The 24,552-nt window shown below is 37.7% G+C and overlaps 3 protein-coding genes across 6 annotated transcripts; 2 read left to right on the plus strand and 1 right to left on the minus strand.

Moving 5' to 3' along the window:
- The first annotated feature begins 1,117 nt into the window (after nt 1-1,117).
- Nucleotides 1,118-4,552, plus strand: LOC145141382 (BRASSINOSTEROID INSENSITIVE 1-associated receptor kinase 1-like). Of its 3 annotated transcripts, none has more exons than XM_079074671.1 (11): nt 1,120-1,509; nt 1,740-1,908; nt 2,019-2,090; nt 2,191-2,334; nt 2,488-2,559; nt 2,641-2,712; nt 2,794-2,882; nt 3,005-3,133; nt 3,199-3,540; nt 3,607-3,986; nt 4,087-4,552. In XM_079074671.1, exons 1-11 carry the CDS (start codon nt 1,404-1,406, stop codon nt 4,384-4,386), a joined length of 1,875 nt encoding a protein of 624 aa, XP_078930797.1. In that variant the 5' UTR covers nt 1,120-1,403; the 3' UTR covers nt 4,387-4,552. The 3 variants fall into 3 exon arrangements, with proteins under 3 accessions (XP_078930796.1, XP_078930797.1, XP_078930798.1); XM_079074672.1 differs by having other exon boundaries at nt 1,123-1,509; nt 1,776-1,908; XM_079074670.1 differs by having other exon boundaries at nt 1,118-1,509; nt 2,479-2,559; nt 2,641-2,882.
- Nucleotides 4,553-19,023: 14,471 nt separating this feature from the next.
- On the plus strand, nt 19,024-19,912 carry LOC145139906 (uncharacterized). The gene is made up of 2 exons (XM_079073573.1): nt 19,024-19,396; nt 19,650-19,912. Exons 1-2 carry the CDS (start codon nt 19,024-19,026, stop codon nt 19,910-19,912), a joined length of 636 nt encoding a protein of 211 aa, XP_078929699.1.
- Nucleotides 19,913-21,056: 1,144 nt separating this feature from the next.
- LOC145135781 (protein RAE1-like) lies at nt 21,057-23,726 on the minus strand. 2 transcript variants are annotated; one of them, XM_079069999.1, is made up of 11 exons: nt 23,526-23,726; nt 23,182-23,268; nt 23,009-23,086; nt 22,729-22,922; nt 22,488-22,629; nt 22,171-22,251; nt 22,065-22,085; nt 21,806-21,883; nt 21,587-21,658; nt 21,415-21,495; nt 21,057-21,257 (listed from the first exon to the last, which is right to left on the minus strand). In XM_079069999.1, the coding sequence occupies exons 1-11, from the start codon at nt 23,580-23,582 to the stop codon at nt 21,207-21,209; spliced, it is 942 nt and encodes a 313-aa protein (XP_078926125.1). In that variant the 5' UTR covers nt 23,583-23,726; the 3' UTR covers nt 21,057-21,206. The 2 variants fall into 2 exon arrangements, with proteins under 2 accessions (XP_078926125.1, XP_078926124.1); XM_079069998.1 differs by having other exon boundaries at nt 21,957-22,085; nt 23,526-23,725.
- Between the last annotated feature and the right edge of the window lie 826 nt (nt 23,727-24,552).

Consider the following 24,552-nt stretch of genomic DNA (forward strand, 5'->3'; position numbering starts at 1 on the left):
GTCGTATTTTAATTTTATTATAAATGCGTTTATATTAATAATAAAATATGTAATATTAGGACGCATGTGTATGTTTGCGGCTCTAAAATAAAACTTGAAAACTTTTAATAAGTTATTTTTAGTATACTCATTTAAAACCTATTAGTTTTGCCTAACATGGTTATATAGTTACGAAAAATATCATATTTGGTTTGTTTATATTCAAAAAATAAGAAAATACATTAAATAAAAAATCCATATATATATATATATATATATATATATATATATATATATATATATATATATATATATAAATGATAAGTAAAAAAAAACGTGTTTTAATTAAAAAAGTTTATTCAAAAATAAAAAAATTTATTCAAGAAAAAATGGAAAAAGGTAAAAGAAAAAAATGTGTTTAAAATAAAACAATTTATTCAAAAAAAATGAAAAAGATAAAAAAAAAACATAAACTAAGATAGTTTTTATTATAAAATATAATTTAATAATATATAATATGTCATTTTAAATTGGATTTTAAGAAAAGTGGTTTTCTGGTTTTGACTCAATTTTTAGATGCCAATGGCAATAACGACATCCGTAATAAAGGCACCATGGTCGATACTCAAGACATTTAATGTCATCTTATTACCGTGTAAATTAGTCCCATCAAATTGGATTAAGACAAGTCAAAACCATTTTGACTGTTAAAATGGTTTTTAATTGGGTGTATTAGAATCCCCACTCCATACATGCTTGGATCGCTAGCAAACCTCGTTTCTATACGAACTCAAGCTAGGTTCAGTTGTAGGTGTGTATTGCTTTCTTTACTCTCTTATCTTTATCAGTATCATGTCTACCCAACAATCGATTTCAGTTTTTTTAGCAAGTTTTTGTTTGATACGTTTACATGCGAATTAAGTGTTTGATAAAAATGCATCGAGTGAACCCTTGTTTTGGGAGAAATTTAAGTAACCTGTTGTTGGATTTCATTTGCACTAAGGGAGAATTTCTTATGAATATTATTTTAAAGTATAGGCAGTGGCTTTAAAGTCTTCTCGTGGAGTCAAATTGTCAATGCTCCCTTTTTCCGAGAAAATGAATGGAGTAAATCGACTCACCCCATTTCCTACTATATCCCTCTCTTTGTCCCTACAACCAGTTGTCTTTTTAGAAGAAAAAATAGAAACTTTGACTGAATACACAAAGACATCCCCCCAAACTACTCCTTTCAATTTAGTATCTCTAATACAGAAAAGTCAACTACGTACAGATGAACTTCACAATAACCATTTTCAAGACTTTCTTGAAGTGGAGTTATTGGTTTTAGTTTTTTTTATTTTCATATGTGGATGTTATTAATAGGTTTTAGTTGTTAAGTTGTGTTCAAATCTAGCATGTGGTATTTCATGGGGAATTAATTAATGTACACTTTTAGCCTGCGAGAAATGGATCGTACCTTCCCTCTGATCCTATATTGGTTTATTTTGGGGTTCTTTAATCTGTTAAGGGTTAATGGGAATGCTGAAGGTATGTGCTATTTTCAAGATTTTTTATTTTTTAATTTGATTTTGACTTGGATTTTAAGTAATGATTGTTGCTTAATCAAATATAGTAACTTACTGCAATTGCTTTCCTTGAATCATTTCCCCAATCTTAGTAGCTAGCTTTCTTTCTAATTATAGATAATAAATAGAGATTTCATGAAATTTATGATGTTTTGTCTTTGAACTTCATTGTTTTAATTTGATGGTTTAAAGATGAGCCCATAATCAAATTCCAAATGTGCAAGACAGTTGATGCATTGAATGCCCTAAAGACACAACTACAGGATCCTCAGAATGTTTTGCAAAGTTGGAATACAAGCCAAGTCAATCCATGTATGTGGTTTCATATTACCTGTGACAATGAGAACCGCATTACTGGAATGTAAGCTCAGCCACCTGTTTCGACAAAATTTGAAATTTTATTTCTTTTTCTGCATTCTGTTAGTGTTAGTCTTACGAATAAATTTGTATATTGGGGTTTGTTGAAGGCAGTTATCTTGGAAACGCAGGCTTGTCTGGTCAGCTTGTTCCACTGCTTGGTCAACTTAGGAACTTAAAGTACTTGTAAGTCTTTATTGTTTGCATTTCGTATTTGCTTATTGAAGTAGTATGACTATGTGTGATTGTTTTTGTGACATTTCTGTTATGGCATGTTCTGGGACAGGCATCTTTACAGTAATAACTTCAGTGGAAGAATTCCTGATGAGATTGGGAACTTAACGAACTTGGTGGGCTTGGAACTTTTCCTGAACTATTTAGAAGGTGGCATTCCAGACACATTGGGCAACCTTCAGAAACTTCGTTTCCTGTACGATTTCAAATCATTCAGATTCTCCTCATGATGTAAAACTTGAGTAGCTTAATTTGTCGATGTTACTTCATCTTCATTCACAAATTATGAATTATGATTTTCTCGAGAATCACGTTGTTGTTTCTCTGCTCTTTGTGCAAGGATATATAGTCGTCTCGATAACAACAGTTTGACAGGAACTATTCCATATTCATTAACTACTATTGTTTCGCTACAACTAATGTAAGAATAAAAGTCGGTCCATTTTGACTGTTGATGATCAGCAAAACAAAGCTAAAAAACTTGGGTTTCCTTCTATCACAGTGATCTATCGAACAACTTCTTGATAGGAAACGTCCCTGTTAATGGCTCCTTTTCACTCTTCTCAGCTATGAGGTATGTGTTAGTTACATGCATCATTCTTGAAATTATGTTGTATGCCTTGGCAATGTTATCTGCAAACTTCTCTTCATTCAGTTTTTACAATAATCCCAACTTGAGGTTTCCGCTTGCGGAATCTGCACTATATCCATATTCACCTCCATCTAATTCTCAATCTCCTTCAGGTATTTTCGATCGTCATTGTTAATTTATGTCATTAGTGTTTGATCTCATGTCAAAGTCCATATTTTGTGTAAAGGAATTATCTATCGCCTTCTGATTGTATATGCAACTGTAATTTCAATAGGATACAACGATATCAAAGCTATTGCTGAAGGGGTTGCTGTTGGTGTTGCTCTAGTTTTTCTATATCAGGCAATTGCGGTTGTTTGGCGGGGGTGCAGATACCAACAAGATCATTTCACTGATGTGCCTGGTTAGTTAATACTATATATAACAAGAAGATCAATAAGCCAACTTTGATTCTTTCCTCATTTGCAGCTGAAGAGGACCCGGGAGTTCATCTGAAACAACTGATCAAGAGGTTTTCTTTGCATGAACTACAAGTTGCAACAAATAACTTTAATGAAAAAAACATTCTTGGCCGAGGTGCATTTGGAAAAGTTTACAAAGGACGGTTAGCTGCTGGTGCTCTGGTGGCTGTAAAAAGACTGATAGACCGTGTTAGAGGTGGCGAATTGCAGTTTCAAATGGAGGTTGAAATGATAAGCATCGCGGTGCACCGGAATCTGCTTCGGCTGCAAGGGTTTTGTATGACTCCAACTGAACGATTGCTTGTTTATCCCTTCATGGTCAATGGCAGTGTTGCATCATGTCTACGAGGTAAGAAGGTCAACTTTGACTTTTTAGGTCAATCTTGACTTTTTATCTGATTGATAACGACTGTAGATCGACCTCTTGATTGGCCAACAAGGAAACGAATTGCACTGGGATCCGCAAGGGGGCTGGCTTATTTGCATGAGCATTGTGACCCTAAGATCATTCACCATGATGTAAAAGCTGCAAATATACTGTTGGATGAGGAGTTTGAAGCTGTGGTAGGAGACTTTGGGTTGGCCAAACTTATGGACTACAATGATACTCATGTTACAACAGGCGTTCGTGGTACAATTGGACACATAGCCCCCGAGTATATATCCACCCGGCGATCTTCAGAAAAATCCGATGTATTTGGGTACGGTGTGATGCTTCTAGAACTCGTCACTGGGCAACGTGCCTATGATCTTGGGCGCCTCGCCAACGATGATGAGGTCATGTTGCTTGATTGGGTAAGAAATATATTTCCGTCCTAATCAAATTATCTTTCTTGAGCATTGTTACAAAGTTTTGTATTCTGGTTTGATAATTGAGTTGTTGGGAATCGTTTAGGTGAAAGGACTGTTGGGGGAAAATAAGATGGAGATATTGGTGGATGCGGAAGGTAATTATCTGCAAGATGTTGTGGAAGAGTTGATACAGATAGCTTTATTGTGCACACAAGTAACACCACTCGAGAGACCAAAGATGTCGGAAGTTGTAAAAATGCTTGAAGGTGATGGTTTAGAAGAGAGGTGGGAGGAGTGGCAGAAAGAGGAGATTTATCGGCAAGAGTTTAGGCACATACATGTACGGAATAAGCAAGATTCATCTTACAACCCTAGCAACGATCGTTTGTCGGGTCCAAGATGATCAAAGGGCATTTTGTTTGTCATTGTGCATGTTTTTCTTATAACTCTTACGAGTCGTGTTATGAGACTATGCCTAGGTTGGTAGATCATTGTTTTGGGAATTTTCAAAAATATATAAACAATATATGGTCATTTTGTGTAAAAATTTGGGTAGGATTTTTTTTAAACTAATGCGAGTTGACACGAGAGGAGGGAAGGCTATCACATACTTCTTAATGAAGTTTTCTTGATAATCAGGATGAATCAAGACTAGGTAAGACCTTTCGTCATTTTGGTTCGATTGTGGATGTCTACATTTCAAGGAAGAGGAATATGTTCAATAGTATTTTCCATTGATTCATATTTGTTACAAAAATACAATAAATATATACAAAAACACATAGGTCATAGGCCGAGATAAGAACTAAGCTATAAACAAACATACTAGCGTAAATATGTACACACTAACATCCCCCCCCCCCTCCCTATAGTTTTATCGTGAGGAAATCTTTGAACATTTAAATTATAAAATAGTGTTGATACGATACCCTTTGTGAAGATACATGACTAAACAGAGGAAGGTAAGTGACGACCTTTGAACATGGCATGTGGCAACTTGGTCTCAGACAAAATGTATGTCAATCTCTACGTGTTTTGTGTATTGATGTTAAACATGATTTACAGACATGTAAGCCGCATTATGTTGTCACAGTAAACAATGGTGGCAATTGGAGGCAAACGTCGAAACTCACGTAAAAGATTCATAATCCAACATGTCTCAACAACCGCATTAGCCACCCTGTTATTCAACCTCTAGACCATGATATAACCCTAAAATTTTGAGGAGCAAAACATGAGTTGCCCCTAGAAAAACAGAGGTGGACCGCTGAATGGCAAGACACCTGCTCCGATCAACTTTTGAATAAGCAATAAGACCCTAAATAATGAGAGACATGAAGTTGAAGTTTGTGGTCAAGATTCCCATGTAGATATCTAATGTAACACCCATTTTCCATATTGGATTAGTGTAGGGCATAGAGGAGTCAAAGTGTAACGCCCTGTTCCGAATTGCCTTCCTAATTCGGGAATGTGGCCTGAAGATAGGTTATCATAAGGCTTAGGGCCTTTGGAAAAGAAATATCTAGACCCATTTAGGTATGGATAATGTAATTGAGGTGATCCGGGAGTTTGGGTTGTGTATTGGAGCCAAGGGGTATATCGGTAAAGTGGCAGTTCGAGCTCTTTATGAATTTTGAATTTTTGTTCGGAATGTTTTGAGATGAGGATAAGTTGATAGATGTGTAGAGCTTCTCGCCACATTTCCGTGAATATAAATGTAACGCCCCGTTCCTGGTACGTATTAATTTATTAAATGTCTTTTATAAAGAGCTACTCGGCGAGTAGTAGCCCTAACTCGTCGAGTAGATGCCAGGTTGGACGCGGGTTTTAAGTGATCTACTCGGCGAGTCCGCGCCTGGACTCGACGAGTAGGCCAGTCTGGAGGAAACCCTAATCCTTAGGGTTTGTACCCTATTTAAACGTCCTTATAGCCCCCATCCCAGCCTCCAGCACCCTTAGAGCGTTTCCCCCTCAAAACCCTAGCCCTCCATTGGTGAGTTTGAGTGATTCCTTCTTGATTTTGAGTGTTTCGGTGTATTCTTGGAAGTGTAGAAGAGAAGGAAAGAGAGAAGGTGCAAAGGAGAAGAAGGAGATCCAGAAGCTAGCTTCCATTTGCTACTTCATCTGTCGGTGAGTTCCGGAGCAGCAGTCAGCCAGTTTCAGATTTAGCATCTCAGCAGCCAGCGTTGCGAGGTGAGTTTCCTTCAAGTAGGAACGGGTCTACGGCCACAATGCCGGCTCGTTTAAGTTAGCAGTAGTTCCGAACTTCGGTCCGATGCAGTAGTTCAGTGTGCTTGATGTCTTTGTGATTCAAGCATGTCTTCGTGTTATGTGTTCCGGACTTCGGTCTGATGCAGTATGCAGTATATGTGTTTATGCTAGTAGTTATGATTATGCTCTGCTATGTTCAGTCAGTTCCGGACTTCAGTTCGATGCAGAGGGCAAGGCCCTGGTTAGTTCCGGACTACTGGTCCGATGCAGTTTCCGGACTACGGTCTGATGCAGAGGGCAAGGCCCTGGTTAGTTTCGGACTACGGTCCGATGCAGTTTCCGGACTACGGTCTGATGCAGAGGGCAAGGCCCTGGTTAGTTCCGGACTTCGGTTCGATGCAGTTTCCGGACTTCGGTCTGATGCAGTGGGCAAGGCCCAGTAGTTGCTTTATATGTTATTGTATGGTATGTGGTAGTTTGGGGGAGCTCACTAAGTTTTGTGCTTACAGTTTCAGTTTTTGGTTTCAGGTACTTCCGCTAGTAAGGGGAAGAGCTCGGGATGATGACATGGCACACACCACAGCTTCAGTTTATCCTGGGAGTTTTATTCGGATATTTTGATATGTTTTGACATCAGTTGGTTTGATAAATTTATTATGACATTTTGAGACGCATGATCCATGGATTTATCTTTTAATATTTGATATTATGGTTTAGTAAAGTTTTCAAACGAAAATTTTTGGGTTGTATTTTTGGGATGTTACAATAAAGAACGTCGAAAACAGACTTGAAACGAAGAAGTTATGGCTGTTTGAAGTTGGAGTGGTTCGAATGAGTGATCGTTGACTTGTTGACCAAGCTCACTTAAGACTCATGACGTGAGCATGAAATGCTCACGACGTGAGACGCACCTAATGCACCAAAACCCTTATTTTCGGGTATTTGAAGGTAAGGGATGATTAGGGTTGCTTCTCCTCAGCCTCCTTCACCTCCAAGACCTATGAGAAACCCTAGAATCGATCCTCTTAAGCCCTTGAGCCATTGTTGGTGGTATTGGTGTTTTGATTTCCTTGAAGAAGAAGAAGAATAAGCTCTTGCGGTGGTTCCTTTTTGGCGAGATAATCTCCTCCTTGTGGTACTTCTGAGCTTATAAACCTCTGTAAGTCTCAAAGATCCCACCTTTCTCTTCTAATCTTGCTAGATCTAGGTTATGGTTACCTTCTTTGCATGGGAACTTGGACTATCATGCATGAGGTCCATAAAGTTGGCAGCTTTATGGACCATTGAGTCATTTGATGTGTTAGAACCCTCAGATTTGGATTTTTATGGAAGTTTTGGACTCCAAGCTTGAGTCTTGATCCTTTTTCCTCCATTTTGACCCAAGTTGGTGTTTGAGTCATGTATTGGACATACATGACTAAAAAGCTTCGATTTTTATGGCCCTTGGGGTCAAGGAAGACCCTCTAGATTGTCCCATTTTAAGTCTTAATGGATTAGGAGCTTAATGCTCATTTGTGGTCAGATCTGGACTCACGACGTGAGGAATGAAGCCTCACGATGTGAGAGCGTGTTCGAGGAAGTTTCTGGGCCAAAGTTTTAGGCTCTTTGATTGTTGGCTAGCTTGGTATTGGACTTATCCTTTGGTTTGGGCTCATAATGGACTAAGGATTTTAGAGTAATGGACTTCTGGTTGGGCTTGCCTTGCTGGGCTTGCCCTAATGGGCATTGGATGATGAATTGGGCTTTAGTGGGCCCAATGTAGTTAGGCCTTGATTAGGCCCAATGGGCTTGGACCTTTGGGCCATCGGAAAATCATTGGTTCAGAAAAGTAAATGGCTTTAGGGAAAGGCCCATGTAAGGGTTTGTGCCCAATTTGGAAAATTGGGCCATTGATGGGCTTTTATGGATTTTATAGTTTTGGGCCGTGTTGGTTTTGGGCTTGGGACTTAGTTATGAATCTTGTTGGGCCAGGGGTAAAATGGTCAATTTACCCCCAAGTATGGATTATGGATCATGGTTTGGGACCTAATTGCTAATTGGGTGATATTTTGGTATTGATAGCTCGAGGAGTTGCCAGGACAGCAGCTAAGGATTTCTTGCAGTGGACTTCAGTAGTGTGAGGTGAGTTACCTTCCTGTATGAGTGGGTCAAAGGCACTAATGTCAGCCCACTAGTAGTTGTTTGTAGTAGAGATGATTGTCTTTGTGATAATTGTCTGGTATGCCACTATCTGTTATGTTTTATGTGCTTATTTGCTACGATATTATGTGGTAGTGGTAGGGGTGAAATAGACCCCGTATTCGGTTGAAATAGACCGAATGGGAGGCCAGCACCCAGATATGCTTGGCAGTATCCGGTTGAAATAGACCGAAGGGGAGGCCAGTACCCAGATATGCTCGGTAGTATCCGGTTGAAATAGACCGAATGGGAGGGCAGCATCCAGATATGCTCGACAGTATTCGGTTGAAATAGAATAAAGAGGAGGCTGGCACCCAGATATGCTTGGCAATGTATTTGTTGTATGGTATGTGGTATGATGGGGGAACTCAGTAAGCTTCATGCTTACGGTTTTCAGTTTTGGTTTCAGGTACTTCTTCTTCGAAAGGAAAGGATCCGGCATGATCGCAGTGCATCACACTATGATTTTCCGCACATGAGATCTTTGGGAGTTGTACTCTGATGTTGTTTTCTTATGACATGTTTTGGTTATCGATATATTGGTTTTTGATTATGATATGGGATGACACTATTGATGTTTTCAGACTACTGGTTTTTATAATTACGTAATTAAAAATGAAATTTTTGGTCATCAATTTTGGGATGTTACACAAAGACATAGTTTTTAGGAAAAAAATGTGGTCACGCGTGAGAATGGTTGTTCTAGCCCAAGCCCATAATTTTAAGGTTTCTCTCGTATTTAAGCATCTTACCCAAGGATTAGGGTATCTTTTTCAGCCTCCAAGCCTCTATCACAAAATCATAGCCTCCGTTTGAGAGTTTTGGCTCGTTTTGGTGCTCTTGGTACCCTAGCCTCCATCGGCAAGGTGAGTCTTCTCATTATACTGTGTAGGATGCTAGTTGTCTTTATGACTCTTGCATTGGTATGCTTGGCTGAGCCCGTTTATATGCTAGGTTGGGCCCGTTTGTATGTTGGGTGGGACCCATTTGTATTGAGGGCTAGCCTATTTGTTTCTTGGGCTAGGCCCGTATGTATGATGGGTGGGGCCTGATATAAGGGCAAAGCTGAATATGTGTGGTATTTTAGGGAACTCACTAAGTTTGTTGTGGGTATTGATACACTTCAATGTAATAATAGTGTTTTAAAAGGTTCATCCATGAGCAATTTTTAGGTAAACTTGTCGTTATAAGCATATCTCTTTGTACATTTGTAACCTTAAGTGTTTCAAAGTAGAAAGTGTGTATAACTTGTATTTCTACAAGTCTAATATAATTCGTATGTATGTGGATTAGCTATCATTTTGATCGTCTGAACCATGTTAAATCCTAGGGGTGCAAACGAGCAGAGCCGAGCCCGAGCCTGGCCAGGCTCGGCTCGGGCTCGTTTAAGTTATATGAGGCTCGAGCTCGAGCTCGACTCGATTCAAGCTTTCTTGTAGTGAGCTCGGCTCGAGCTCGTAAGGAATTATACAAGCTCGGCTCGGGCTCGGGCTCGACTCGTTTTTTATCTAACGTGCCTAAATAAGCTTAGGTTCGGCTCGAGCTCGTTAATAAGCTCGTTTACTAATACCCTAAATCCATAATTCCCATAATATGTTTTTATTTTAATATATATAAATAATAATAAATTATATTATATAAAGGCTCGTTTAGGCTCGCGAGCCTAATCGAGCTTAATGACATAGGCTCGAGCTCGAGCTCGTTTAATAAACGAGCTTAATATTAAGCTCGAGCTCGGCTCGGGCTCGTTTAAAATCGATTTCGAGTCGAGCTTTTAACGATCCGATCCCGAGTAGCTCGCGAGTAGCTTGGCTCGTTTGCACCCCTATTAAATCCTTATGTTCTTTATTTTTCTTCTCATATTTATCATGTGTTATGTGTTTCTTGGTTCTTGATCCTAGCAAAAGCGACTACAATGCATAGCTTGATTTCACCTCGGCATTGTCCGCATCACCATTAGATAAGTAAAAAAGTTTATTTGCCAAAAAATTTCACCTTTTTGCTTTTCAAAAGTCGCTAAAGTTATATATATGGTTTATAATATTATTAAAAATGATATGCAAACAATATGTGTTCGCTAAATAAATCACACAAATACTCGGGGATTTTGACCTAGCGTGGGACGACTTTGGGCTTTCTTCCCTGTGGGATCAAATGTCGGTCAACCTATCACTGCATTCGTCTACAACTTTTTCTGTTTACACTCTCAAGCAAGAGGAGATTCTTGGTGACCTTTTCCGTTGGGCCTTATCATCGAGGGTTTCAATTTTGTTTTAAGGCTCGATGGGAGACTAGAATATGTTGGCGTAATTCAAGAAAAAAGCCCACAGGGGCATTTTAGGAAAATTGATTTTATTATTTTTGTTTCCCGGTTTTAGACTATGAGTCAAACTCTATTTCTTTTACTATAAATATGATATGTATATAGGTATTTAGATTGAAGTTTTTCAGCAATAAAGTTTCCTTTTCCACCAAGCAAAAACACAAATCCCGTTTCTTTATTTCCCTGTTATCGCCCTTGTTTCTTGTTCCTTGATGTGCAGTTTTTTTTCCCTTCTTTCCTTCCTGTTCTGTTTTGTTTTCTGTTCTTAGGCAACAAGGTTGCAGCAAGGTATCAGGTAGACACCTTATACTTAGTATCAGAGCAGAGAAGAACACATAAGAGATCCGACAAACCGATCTTTCACAGCCCCACCATGGAAGGACCGAAGATGCATTATCCCATCTTGACTAAAACCAACTATGCTGCATGGGCAATTAAGATGAAGGTGTTCATGCAAGCAATGGAGGTTTGGGATGTGATTGAACCGAAGAAACCCGAGAATGCAGTTGGTGTCAAGAAGGATAAGACGGCTATGACAGCAATTTACCAAGCCATCCCGGAAGAAATCCTTTTGTCGATAGCAGAGAAGAAAACAGAAAAAGAGGTGTGAGAAACAGTCAAGACTATATATATGGGTGCAGATCGAGTTCGAACAGCAAAAGTTCAGTCACTAAAGGCTGAATTCGAGATTCTTAGTATGAAAGAATCCGAGACGGTTGATGATTTTTCAGCAACATACGGGTGTTAGGTGATACCATGGACGAAGTGTACATGGTCAGGAAGATTCTTCGAGCCGTGCCCTCCAAATTTGTTCAAATTGCATCAACAATTTAACAATTCGCTGATCTTGATACGATGACAGTTGAAGAAGTCGTTGGAAGACTCAAAGCACACGAAGTGCGTATTCAAGTACATCACGAAGTAGACGAGAAGAAAGTACTCTTAACCCATGAAGAATGGTCAAAAAGAAACAAGAAGCAATCGAACGGGCAAGAATCAAAGAACAAGCAACAGGGTAATTTAAGCAACTGTAGGGGACGAGGAAGAGGTCGTGGAAAAGGTAATTGGAACAATTCAGATCGTGGAAAAGGTAATTGGAACAATTCTGGTCGTGGAAGAGGTAATTGGAACAACTCAGGTCGTGGAAGAGGTGGTAATCACCATAATAGAGGAAGTCATGGGCAAAACCAAACTCAAAACTATGTCAAAAGCAAGATACAATGCTATAATTGCCAAGAATACATGCATTATGCTTCCGAATGCAAAAACCCACGAAGAGAAAGGATTCAAGAAGCTAATCTAACCCAAGATTTCAATGATGCCGAACCATCCCTATTACTTGCAGCCGTGAACAATGAACATGTTAAAGATGAAGTCATGCTAAATGAAGAAAAAGTAAACCCAACCCTAAGAAAAAAGGAAGAAGTATCAAGCTTATCAAAAGTATGGTGCCTTGACAATGGAGCCAGCAACCACATGACAGGTGAAATAGGTAAATTTCGAAAACTTGATACCTCAATTAAAGGCTTTGTCAAATTTGGGGATGGGTCTAGAGTTCGAATAGAAGGAAGGGGTTCCATCATTTTTAAATGCAAGAATGGAGAACATCGAGAACTCAAGGAAGTATATTTTATACCAAGACTTTGCAACAATATTATTAGTTTGGGGTAATTGGCTTAAAATGGTGATAGAATCATTATGCATGGTATTTACCTGTGGGTTCACGATGCAAAGGGAAGATTATTGATGAAAGTCATGTAATCTAAAAATCGCCTCTACAAAATCACGCTTGAAGAAGAAGAAACCATGTGCCTACTTAGCGAAACGATAGAACTAACATGGTTATGGCATAATCGCTTAGCCCATGTAAGTTTTTCAGCCTTTAAACATATGTATGATACAAATATTATGGAAGGATTACCCAAGATAGATAACCCCAATAGCCTGTGTGTAGGATGTTTGGCCGGAAAACAAACACGAAAACCATACCCCACACAAACAACCTTTAGAGCTAAAAGAAGACTTGAACTCGTGCATGTGGATCTTTGTGATCCCATCTCTCCACCCACACCAGCGGGGAATAGGTAATTCATGTTGCTAGTCGATGACTATAAAAGAGTTATGTGTGAATATTTGATGAAAAATAAAGATGAAGCCTTGCAAGTTTTAAAAAATTTCAAAGTGAAAGTTGAAGTGGAAACCGGTGAGAAGATTTTAACACTTCGTATGGATCGAGGGGGTGAGTTTCTTTCAAATCAATTCAACTCTTTTTGCAAAGAAAATGGCGTAAACAGGCACTATACAACACCATACTCCCCACAATAGAATGGAGTTGTGGAACGACGCAATCGCACAGTTGTAGAGATGGCAAGAACTAGTTTAAAGAGCATGAAAGTACCTAATGTGTTATGGGGCGAGGCAGTAACTCATGAAATTTACATTCTTAATCGAGTAACCACTAAAGCTCTCAAAGATGGTACACCGTATGAAGCATGGACCGGAAGAAAACCACGGATTGATCATATAAGAGTTTTTGGTTGCATTGCACACATGCGGGTAACTGGAAGGCATTTGAGTAAATTAGAAGCACGTAGCAAAAAGCTAGTACACTTGGGGGTAGAAAAAGGCACGAAAGGTTATAGATTGCTTGATCCTGATACGGGATCCATTCGAGTAAGTAGAGATGTGATTTTTGAAGAAAATAAAACATGGGAATGGGGGCAAGCAATAAAATTTAAGCAAACATCAAATGAAATCTTCACCTTTGATATAATATATCTTGATGAAAACACCCGTGGAGATAGCGAGCAATATGGTGAAAACTCAAATGAAGACAATACTAATCCGAATAATAATGTACCTGAAAGTCCTCATAATATTTCATCAAGTCCTCGTAGTATTCCATCAAGTCCTGAATCTTCCCATGAAAGTGCAACTAGCTCGACCTCGTCTACAACCAATGCTCCAACCAAGTTTCGCACCTTGGCTGAAATATATGAAGATTGTAGTGAACTTTTGTTCTTACATGATGACGAGGAACCCTCGTCTTACTCTATGGCAAAAGGAATTGATGAATGGGAAGATGCAATGAAGAGTGAGCTAAGAGCAATCGAGAAAAATAAAACCTGGAAGCTAGTAGAGTTGCCAAAAGGAAGAAAACCCATTGGTCTCAAGTGGGTCTTCAAGATAAAAAGAGATCCAAATGGAAATATCTTGAAGCACAAGGCGAGGTTAGTCGCAAAAGGCTATGTACAAAAACACGGGGTTGATTTCGATGAAGTTTTCGCACCGGTGGCTAGAATGGAAACTGTGTGTATTTTACTTGCTTTGGCAGCCAAGAATGGTTGGATTGTACATTTCACCTTGATGTCAAATCAGCCTTTCTTAATGGAGAATTAGAAGAAGATGTGTATGTAACTCAGCCAGAGGGTTTTATAAACAAAGACAAGCCAAAATTAGTGTACAAATTATCAAAGGCGTTGTATGGATAGCGACAAGCTCCTAGAGCTTGGAACTCACGGCTAGACAAATGTCTCAAAAACTTGGGTTTTGTAAGATGTCCACAAGAGTATGCCGTCTACACAAGAAAGAAAAACGGAAATCTACTTATAATTGGAATTTATGTGGATGACTTAATTGTCACTGGAAATCGTATTGATGATGTATAGTTATTCAAACAACAAATGAGCAACGAGTTTGACATGAGTGACCTTGGGTTGTTATCGTATTACCTTGGGATTGAGGTAAGTCAACAAAAGGAGGGAATAACTTTAAAACAAACAGCTTATGCGAAATCCATACTTGAAAAATCAGGTATGATTGATTGTAATCCGTGCAAATACCCAATGGAGCAAAGACTGGAGCTAAGTAAAGATGAACAAGGTGAACCTGTTGATCCAACTTTTTATAGAAGTATAGTTGGTGGATTGAGATATTTGACACATACACGACCAGACATCGCTTTTTCAGTTGGAATGGTGAGTCGGTTTATGGAAAGACCAACTTCACAACACCTACAAGCTCTGAAACATATTCTAAGATACATAAAAGGAACAACTATGTATGGTCTGGAATATGTAAGAAGTAGTGATGAATATGGTGTCATAGGCTATTCAGATAGCGATTTAGCTAGAGATGTGATTGACAGGAGTAGTACATCAGGTATGGCATTTTATCTCAATGAGAACCTTGTTACATGGAACTCACAGAAGCAACAAAGTGTGGCACTTTCATCCTGTGAAGCAAAATTTATGGCAGCTACAAGTGCCACATGTCAAGGAGTTTGGATAAGAAGATTGCTTGGAGAGTTAACCGGAAGAAGGATCAGCCCTATAGTATTGTATGTTGACAACAAATCAGCTCTGGAACTGATGAAGAACCCGGTGTTCCATGGAAGAAGCAAGCATATAGACACAAAATACCACTTCATACGTGATTTGGTTGAGAAAGGAGATGTCATCGTGCAACATGTGGGAACTACTGAACAACGGGCTGATATACTCACAAAATCTATGGCTAAAGTGAAGTTTGAAGAGATGAGAAGTTTATTAGGAGTGAAGAACATCTCGGTTCCTGAATTAGGAGGGAAAATGTTGGCGTAATTCAGGAAAAAGCCCACAGGGGCATTTTAGGAAAATTGTTTTTATTATTTTTGTTTCCCGGTTTTAGACTGTGAGTCAAACTCTATTTCTTTTACTATAAATATGATATGTATATAGGTATTTAGATTGAAGTTTTTCAGCAATAAAGTTTCCTTTTCCACCAAGCAAAAACACAAATCCCGTTTCTTTATTTCCCTGTTATCGCCCTTGTTTCTTGTTCCTTGCTGTGCAGTTTTTTTTTCCCTTCTTTCCTTCCTGTTCTGTTTTGTTTTCTGTTCTTAGGCAACAAGGTTGCAGCAAGGTATCAGGTAGACACCTTACAGAATAGAGGTTCAAGAAAATTGAAAAGAAGACCGCATGAACCAGATTTCTCACTCAGTGTTTGTTACAAATTTTCCTGACAACTTGTCAGCAATATGGTTATGTTATTGATGTTTACATTCCTGCATGTAAATCAAAACAGAGGAAACGATTTGCGTTCTTCAGGTTCATTAAGGCGGACAACTGTGATGTTCTTATTGCTAATTTGTGTACCATCTGGTTTGGTTGACATCATTTGCATCCAAATATGACTCGTTTTCAGCGCCCTGAATTCTGCTCCTGGAAGTTCCTATGCTCATGCTGTTATGGGTAACTAATTTACTGCTACTGGGGGATTGAAGATCATTGATCAGCCGGTTCTCCTTCTTGATGTTAATTGCTCGGTGAAAAAATATTATACATTAACTCTTGTAGGGAAGGTAAGAGAATTTGGCTCGTTACCAAACTTAAGAGTTATCTCTTCTAATGAAGGTTTTTCTGATGTAACTCTTCGTCACTTGGGAGGGTTTTGGATCTGCTTGGAGTTAATGAGTGAGCAAAATCATGGTTAAGTAACATTAGACCATGGTCGAATGAGTTTGTAATAGATGAACGTATAATTTGGGTGGATATTGAAGGGGTGCCTTCACTTGCATGGACACCTAATTCCTTTAAGAAATCGATGGCCGGTGGGGAGAACTTCTTCATCCAGAATATCGAAATGGGAATAATTTATGGAGGTAAAGAATATGTGTAAAAACGAAAGTGCATGATCTTATTTTCGAGACCTTTATATATTCAGGGTATATTTTATATGGTCAAAGAGATGGAGATCTTAGGATGGACCCCATAATACATAAATGAATATGTGGAGGTGGAACCCGAGCATGCTAATCAGTATCATGCAATGCCTATTGTGCAAGATCCTTTGGACCGAGTTGAGGCTGAATCTGTGGATGAATCACATGGCCGGTTGTAAGGGTCGGCAACAGGGGCTTGTGCACAGGGTCCAATTTTTTGTGGGGCCCAACTTTTTTTTTTTTTTTATGCCCATATCTTAACGGAAAGATAGTCCAACAAATACTATGAATGTGAGGTTACTGGATTTAACAAACGAATACAATTTGTCTCTATAAAAGCAATTGATTTTACTTTAAGTTATGTGTTCTCAATGGAAATAATTAAAATGGATAAGACTTTGTTAAAAATAACGAACATTTGATCGTAAATCAAAACTCGAACAGATCCAGTTAGTTAATTCATCAATATTTTGTTGTAATTTTATAATAATTAAAATAATTAGAAAAAGTTAAAAACTATATTATTAAAATTGTAATTAAGTTTTTCTTTAAACATCGCTATTTTTATTTTAATAAACTTAATGTTATCTTCAAACTTAAAAGTATTGGACTTGTATTTTTTTTTTTGTATCACACATTTAATTCATTGTCAATAAAGTAAAACCTAAACTTATCCACCGAGAAAGAAATCTTAAAGAGTATTAACTACGAAAAGTTGATCAACCAATTTGCTATCAGTAATGTTAGAAGAGTTTCACGGGTCGTCGGTTAGATGTACAATATGTACTCATAAAAATACTATGATTTTGTTTTGTTTATTGCTATAAAGTTTATCGTCTTTTTTTAAAAAAATACTTTATGTATTTTAATTCGTTACATGTTAGGGCTAAGGGCCTTTTTTTTCGACTCGTCCTGGGCATTTGAATCCTCAGGACCGGCCCTGATGAATCAGATGGGATTTCGGAAACTGTTTTCGGTGAACTAGCTCATAAATCTTATGTGGATGTGGAAGTCAATCATCAATCTTCGGACCCTTTTGGTTTTTATGATTTACTAGGTAAAGATTGTAAGTGTAAACCTACTTGGGTGTGAACCTGCCATGAGTAGCTGCACCACCCTCTTTTGTTGACAAATGAATGCCTCCTTTGTTGACAATAACAACTAGAATTGGCAGCTTCTTTATTTCACACGGTGAACACAATAAATTGTCACAGTACTTATAGTGGCTAGCTTTAGTATAAATAGAAGTTGTAATATCAGTTGTAAGACACCACAAAACAGAGAGTGTAGTGTGTAATACTTAGAGTGAGTATTAGAGGGTTGTTTCTTTTTCTTGTAATATTAAGCGTGTAAGCTCTTCTCTTTTGTTCTAGTTCTGAATAAAAGTGTGTTTCAACCCCAACAAAGATAAGCCTGATAATTCTAGTGTTAGCGCTTCAGCTACTCATCACCCATCGGGGTTTACTCTTCAGGTGAGTTCTCATGGAAGGTGCAATTTAGTTGATGCTCAAGAAGCAGGTTCTCTACCAACTGTATCCAAGGTTCATGATGGAAGTCAAAGTGAAAAGGAGTCGGGTGAGATTTCCCCATCAGTTATGAGAGTTGGTTGTGTTCAGGCTGTTGACATACCGGTTTATGAAGAAAATCGTTCCACTCATTCTTTCAGGATGGATCATGATGGAGAATCTATTAGTACGGGTCGTGCTCCTTCAGTTCTTAAAATCCATAAGGGTTCTTCTTTCCTTGATATTTTGGAAGAGTTTGTTTGTGTTGGTCAAGCTATGGGGTATAACATGGGAGTATGTGTGAAAAACATGGAGGATACAATTAATGTGCATGGAGTGGTAGATGATTCTAGATGAATTTTCTTTCCTTAAATGTACAAGGTCTTGGTTAGAGCTGTACGGGGTAATGCTAGTTTTGATTTTGTGTGTGGCCCTTCGATGGGTAGGTCAGGAAGTATTCTGTGCATTTGGGACCAAAATTTATTTTATAAAATAAATGTTTCAATTTCGGACTATTTTGTTCTCGTCTAGGGAATTTGGAAACCGTCGGGATCTAGATTACTTTTACTCTCTGTTTACACTCCTCAAGGGTTATCAGAGAAACGAATGTTGTGGGATTATTAGTGTAGAGTTATTAATAGGTGGGATGGTAATACTCTGGTTATGAGAGATTTTAATGAAGTTTGTGTTGCTTGGGAAAGAGTTGGCTCTGACTTTCATGCAGCAAGGGCTTTGGCGTTTAATAATTTTATAGCAACAGCTGGCTTATTTAATATTCCTTTGGGTGGGTACTCTTTTACATGGTCTGATCGAATTGCTAGGTAGATGAGTAAGTTGGACAGATTTTTAGTTTTTGAGGGTCTTTTGGAGTCTTTTCCTCATATTACAGGTGTTATTCTAGAAAAATATTGGTCAGATCATAGACCTATTTTTCTTGGAGAAGCCATTTATTATTATGGTCTTACTCTATTTAGGATGTTTCACTCGTGGTTTCTTATGGAGGGGTTTGAGAATGTTGGAGTGGAGTCTTGGGGTAATGTTATCACTAATTCAAATGCTATGGTGTCTCTTTAAAAGAAACTATAATTCCTAAAAGGTAAATTGCGTTTTTGGTTCAAAACTATGAAGGAGGAAAAAAATTCTGCTAAGTCGGAGATGCTTTCGTCCCTAGCTGATATTGGTGTTTGTTTGGACCGGGGTGAGGGTGAGGTGTCGATAATTGAAGACATATCGACTTTACTCAAGTCCATATCGAAGGTTGAGAAGTTTGATGCTCTTGATTTAGTTCACAAATCTAAAGTGAAATGGGCTATTGAGGGATATGAAAACTCTAAATATTTTCAAGGGATCATAAATAAAAGACGCAACCAACTTGCGATCCGTGGTGTTTTTTCAGATGGTGATTGGATAGATGAGCTGAATGCAGTTAAAAAGGAATTTTTTTCACACTTCAAGAACCGGTTTTCTATTCCTTCTCAACCACGTATTCCTCTAGGTTATATTTTTACGACGAGACTTTCGGAGTTTCAACGGCGGTGATTAGAAGATAATATTTTCGTGGATGAGATAAAGAGGGCAGGGTAGGATTGTGGTTCTGATAAATCCCCGGGTCCAGATGGATTCACATTTGATATTTTTCGGAAAGTTTGGGATATTGTGGACCCTGATGTAGTTAGTGAGATTTTTGAGTTCTTTTCCTCGGCCAACTGGCTGTAATCCTTATTTTATTGCTCTGATTCCAAAAGTAGCAAACACCAAGTTTGATAAAGATTTCCGTCCAATTAGCTTGATCGCCTGCCGGTATAAGATTGTGGGGAAAATCCTTGGTAACAGACGAAGTGTTGTGGAGGGTGACTTAGTGGGTGTTGATAAGTCTGCTTTTGTTCGGGGTCGTCAGATTCTTGATGGTCCAATGATTCTAAATGAATTAATATCTTGGTGTAATAACAAGAAAACGAATGCAATGCTTTTTAAAGTAGATTTTGAAAAAGCGTATGATTCGGTGAGATGAGATTTTCTTGATGATGTTCTTCATGGGTTTGGTTTTGTGGAACATTGGAAGGAGTGGAGTATAGGGTGTCTCTCTTCTTTTAGGGGTTCTATTCTAGTTAATGGTAGCCCCAAAGAAGAATTTTGATTTTTTAGAGGGCTTAGACAAGGAGATCCTTTGTCTCCTTTTTTGTTTATCTTGGTTATGGAGAGACTCTTCACTTATCTTTTTCTTGGGCTAAGGACCAGGGGCTTTTCTTTGCTATTTTAGTTGGCTCCTCTTCTTCGGTATAGGTTTCTCACCTTTTTACGCTGATGATCCACTTTTCATTGGAGAGTGGAAAGATTCTAATCATCGCCATATAGTTTGTATTTTATACAATGTAGGTTATTGGGGATTGGAGTTCCATACCCGGAAGTGGAATCAGCAGCGGCTATGATTGGTTGTATGGCTAGCAAACCACCTTTTTCTTATCTTGGAGTTATGGTTGGTAGCTCTATGTCGAAGTTGGCTTCTTGGTCTAATATAGTAAAGAAAGTGGCTGAGCGGTTATCCAGGTGGAAGGTTAAAACTCTTTCTGATTTACCCGTAGGTTCGGTATTTTTCGCAAGACTCCGAGGGGAGGGGCCGAGAGTATTCAAGAGCAAGATTTTGGTTTTCTTTTTCACTCTGTTTCTTTATCTTCAGCAGAGGATAGGTGGGTCTGGTTGCCTAATAATTCGGGTGATTTCTTGCTTCTTCGGTTCCTACTAAATGGGTGTGGCTTGTTCCCATCAAATTTAATGTTTTTTCTTGGATGTTGGTGTTGGATAAGCTTTCTACTTGGCTTAATCTTTCGAAGAGAGGTTTGGATATTTCGAGCTTATGCTGCCCGGTATCTTAGCACTAGCACTGTTTGTGTCAATCTTTCCTCAAAATCATCAACACGAACAGCTAACTGGTTGCAGTCCTTTTGTTATGGTCTAACTCTAACATCCCTTGGTTATGGTCTAACAGAATTTCCCTATCAATTCTTATAAGTTGACTACAATTTTGACTCTTTTTAGATTTGACTTACTGAGTCAAGGCATCATTATTATCAAACTACCATGAAGCTTGTTAGGTCAAACTTAAACATCATTTAACCATACACAAACAGCATATAATTAGGGGAAAAAGATTGTAGTAACGTAAAACACCACATCTAGTTAACTATTCAAAAATATTAAACTCTATTTGTTCTTTTTTCTGGATCTGATCCCTACAATTGATACCCACAAAATAAAAATGTAAAATGATAAAAAGATTTGGTCTATTGTAAAAATAAAGCACATCTTCATTTCCTTCCAACTGTCCCAGCACGAGGCTTGCCTTTAACTTCAGAGTCCTACAACACACAAGAATCATGTCAAGAGCATTCATGTCTTTTTGGTGTGACAAAAACTTGCAATTTTGTCCCATTAAACATAATTCCAAGTCTCAATCCCAGTCCAATGTCAACCACAATACAACCTGTTTTGTCATGTCATGTTAAAATATTGTACCTGAGGCAAGTGCAAGTAAATGGAGGTTTTTGCTGTTGATGGATTATGATTTTCCGCACCCTTGCTCCAATCATAGCATACCTTCACATATTTAAAATATAAATAAAAAATCTAACAAAATCTCAAAAAACAATTTTATAACAAAAAAATACAATATATAAAAAATTCATACCGCATAAGCATATATGGAGCCATCATTGTTAAAGCTACTACAAGGTATAGCTTGATTGCACCTTGACATTGCCTGCATCATCATTACATAAGTAAAAAAGTTTATTAGGCAAAAAAAAATTCACTTTTTTTTAATCTTTTCATTGAGTCATCTATCATATTTGTTTATAAAAATACTCAAATCATGAATCAAAATTACAGAGGGTTTTCATGGAGATACCTTTAATCTTTGTTTGCTATCTTTGTCCCAAAAGTTAAAAGCACCATCAGATCCTGCAGTTGCAAAAGTTTGATGAACCTGAACAAAAAAAAGTCAAACAATTTAGGGTTTAGGGTTTGTTAGGGGGTAAGTAAGTGAAAAGATATCTTACAGGATGGAAGTTAAGAGAATTGACAGAATAAATTTCATTTCCTTCTCTATGGCATTTAAATGTGAAATTTTTACTACTTTGTTGTTCATCAAGATGATGCACACCTACCCTTCCTTCAATGGACCCCACCTATAAACCAAAATTAAACATTGTTTCAGTTTACAGATGTATTTGTTTTATTAAAATAGAAGAAATAATACAATAAAAGACATACCAAGAAACCTTGTTGATCAGGAAAGGCAGCAACACACCTAGTTTGGTATTTTAAGGGGGAGACGATTCTCTTAAACTCCGCCTGTTAAACATAAAAGTCAACTCAGTTGACTTTTTGCCAATTAGGGTATGTTTGGTTGTATGGAATGGAATGAGAAAGAAATGAATGGAATGGAATAAGGCTAAGCAATGTAATGGAAATAGTCATTATACCACTGCATTTTGTGTCCAATTCCATCATACCAAAAACTATCTTGAAAAAGATACAAAATGTGGCCTCAGATACCAGAATTTATGAATTATATAAAAACAGCTTACCTGAGGGTTTTGTAAGTTGAATGCTATAAGATTTCTATCTGCTGTTGCAACAACCATCAAAGGATGTCTCACTGTAAGTCCATAGCAACGATCAGGCAGTTGCTGTGTGTGGACTGGATTCTGCTGTCTCAAATCCCAATACCTAAAAAAGATGACATAACACAAAAAAATATCATAACAAAAACTAAAAAAGAATCATAAACACAAACAATATAACATTTTTTTCAAGTTAATTACACACCTTAGAGTTTTATCCCAACTTCCAGATACTAAAAGGCTCATCTCAGGAATCCAAGCAACCTGAGTTACTGGACTATCATGCATTGCCACAGTTGTTGGTTGGCCACCAGACAACAATGGCCACATCTTCACTTGTTTATCACAGCCACCAGAAAACACTGTTGTTCCATCATCCTTCCATGTCGAGCATAAAACCTTCAAAAAAAGGGGACAACAAGAGAGCAATTGTCAAAATCAAAAGAAGATGTAGAGATTTTGGGAGTGGAAGAAGTTAGGGTTACCGGATGTTCATGAGCCATTGATGTCTTTGCCACTGTGGTAAGTGAAGTTCCGTTTTTGGTTACCTCCCAACATCTCACCTGCAATCGTTCCATAATTTAATGTAATTAAGAGAACAAATGAGAAAAAGAAGATGAGTGATAAAAGGAATGAAATTGTTTAACATTGCGCAGACCTGGTTATCCCATGAAGTTGCAACAAGGTAATTCGCTTTGGAACTGAAGCAAAGGCTTGATACAGCATCAGTAGGAGGCGATACAACCTATATACAACCAGTAATCATTACAATGGTTACGAGAAATACAAAATGAAACATAAAAGATCGATTAGGTTTCAATTCAGGAGGCGTGGTTTTAATTAAGAACAACAATCTGCATTGGGTGAAGAACTAAACAATATAACAACGATATAACAGAAAGTACACAAAATATTATACATATATGTGTATATATATACCACAAAAGAGCAAATTCTTGAATTGGAGATATGAAATTTGGATTAATGAACTCTTGGGTTTACCTCAGTGGACTTGTTTGGATTCGTGTTGGAAGCGGTAGTGGTACCAAATGTAGACATTTGAGCGGAACTAGAAGTACAGCAGAGTAAGTTGGTCTTGAATTTAACCCTAATTTAAGGCAGAAATCAGCTGTATGCTTACGCCATTGAAGGTTTATACAAAGGTCGTTTGAAAAGGAGAGAGAGGGAGGGAGGTGGAAGGAAGAGAGGCCGGGTCAGGTCTATAGGCTTTGGGCTACCATATGTCGAAATGGGTATAGTTTCGGTCTTTCGGAAGAACCTGGCCCAGCCCATTTATTGCGAGGCTGGATGATTTCAATAAGTATAGGTAAGGTGCACAAAGAAAATAGAAAATCAAATACAAAACAGAAAATAAGAAACAAAATACAATTTTTAAATGAGAAATTAAATATCCTCTTACTAATTTTCCGATTCATTTTTCTATGTATATGAAATGATGGCATGTGTCTTAAAATATTATTAATTTAATCAAAATATGATACTTGCTACCATTTCACATGGATAGAAAAATAACTAAAAATAAAAAGTAGAAGGATCTTTAATTTCTCTAATTAATTTTGTTGTCATCATCTTCTCAATTTTGTTATTCTACAAATATCTTTCGTCATCATCGTTCTTGTAACTAGGAGCGTTATCCCTAGTGATACTTTTTTTATTCATGTATTTGTTGCTCAATTTATTCAATTTCGTTTTCAATGAAACAACGTTTTGTATCTATTATACATCATCCAAGAAATCCCTTGAACAAATTCATATTTTGTTGATTAGGAGGAACGTTGTGGTATTTGTATTGATTACACCGAGAAAAGGTAGATTTTGAAGTTATCATAGAAGCTTGAACGGTTATTAAAGTGTTGTTTGTTTTCGAAAAAAGGGTAAAACGTCTACATTCTACAACCATATATGCAAAAGAAGATGTGGACTATACATCCGCAGTCTAAAAAAAATCAATAAATCTAGTTTTAAGATATTTCAATTTGATTCATACAATCATCATAAGAAAGGTTTT

The sequence above is a fragment of the Lactuca virosa genome, chromosome 9, assembly GCF_052849685.1.
Source record: "Lactuca virosa cultivar CGN04683 chromosome 9, Lactuca_virosa_CGN04683_v6, whole genome shotgun sequence".
Taxonomy (NCBI): domain Eukaryota; kingdom Viridiplantae; phylum Streptophyta; class Magnoliopsida; order Asterales; family Asteraceae; genus Lactuca; species Lactuca virosa.

Excerpts from the sequence above, each read along its gene's own strand:
- LOC145139906 (XM_079073573.1), top strand. The coding sequence starts at position 19,024 with ATGAAGGAGGAAAAAAATTCTGCTAAGTCGGAGATGCTTTCGTCCCTA. Across the intron at positions 19,397-19,649 it reads TCAACCACGTATTCCTCTAG|CAAACACCAAGTTTGATAAA; the intron begins GTTATATTTTTA and ends TTCCAAAAGTAG.
- LOC145135781 (XM_079069998.1), bottom strand. The coding sequence starts at position 23,582 with ATGTCTACATTTGGTACCACTACCGCTTCCAACACGAATCCAAACAAG. Across the intron at positions 23,087-23,181 it reads CAACTTCATGGGATAACCAG|GTGAGATGTTGGGAGGTAAC; the intron begins GTCTGCGCAATG and ends GAACGATTGCAG. Across the intron at positions 22,923-23,008 it reads CAATGGCTCATGAACATCCG|GTTTTATGCTCGACATGGAA; the intron begins GTAACCCTAACT and ends CTTTTTTTGAAG.
- LOC145141382 (XM_079074670.1), top strand. The coding sequence starts at position 1,404 with ATGTACACTTTTAGCCTGCGAGAAATGGATCGTACCTTCCCTCTGATC. Across the intron at positions 1,909-2,018 it reads GAGAACCGCATTACTGGAAT|TTATCTTGGAAACGCAGGCT; the intron begins GTAAGCTCAGCC and ends TGTTGAAGGCAG. Across the intron at positions 2,335-2,478 it reads CTTCAGAAACTTCGTTTCCT|GATATATAGTCGTCTCGATA; the intron begins GTACGATTTCAA and ends TCTTTGTGCAAG.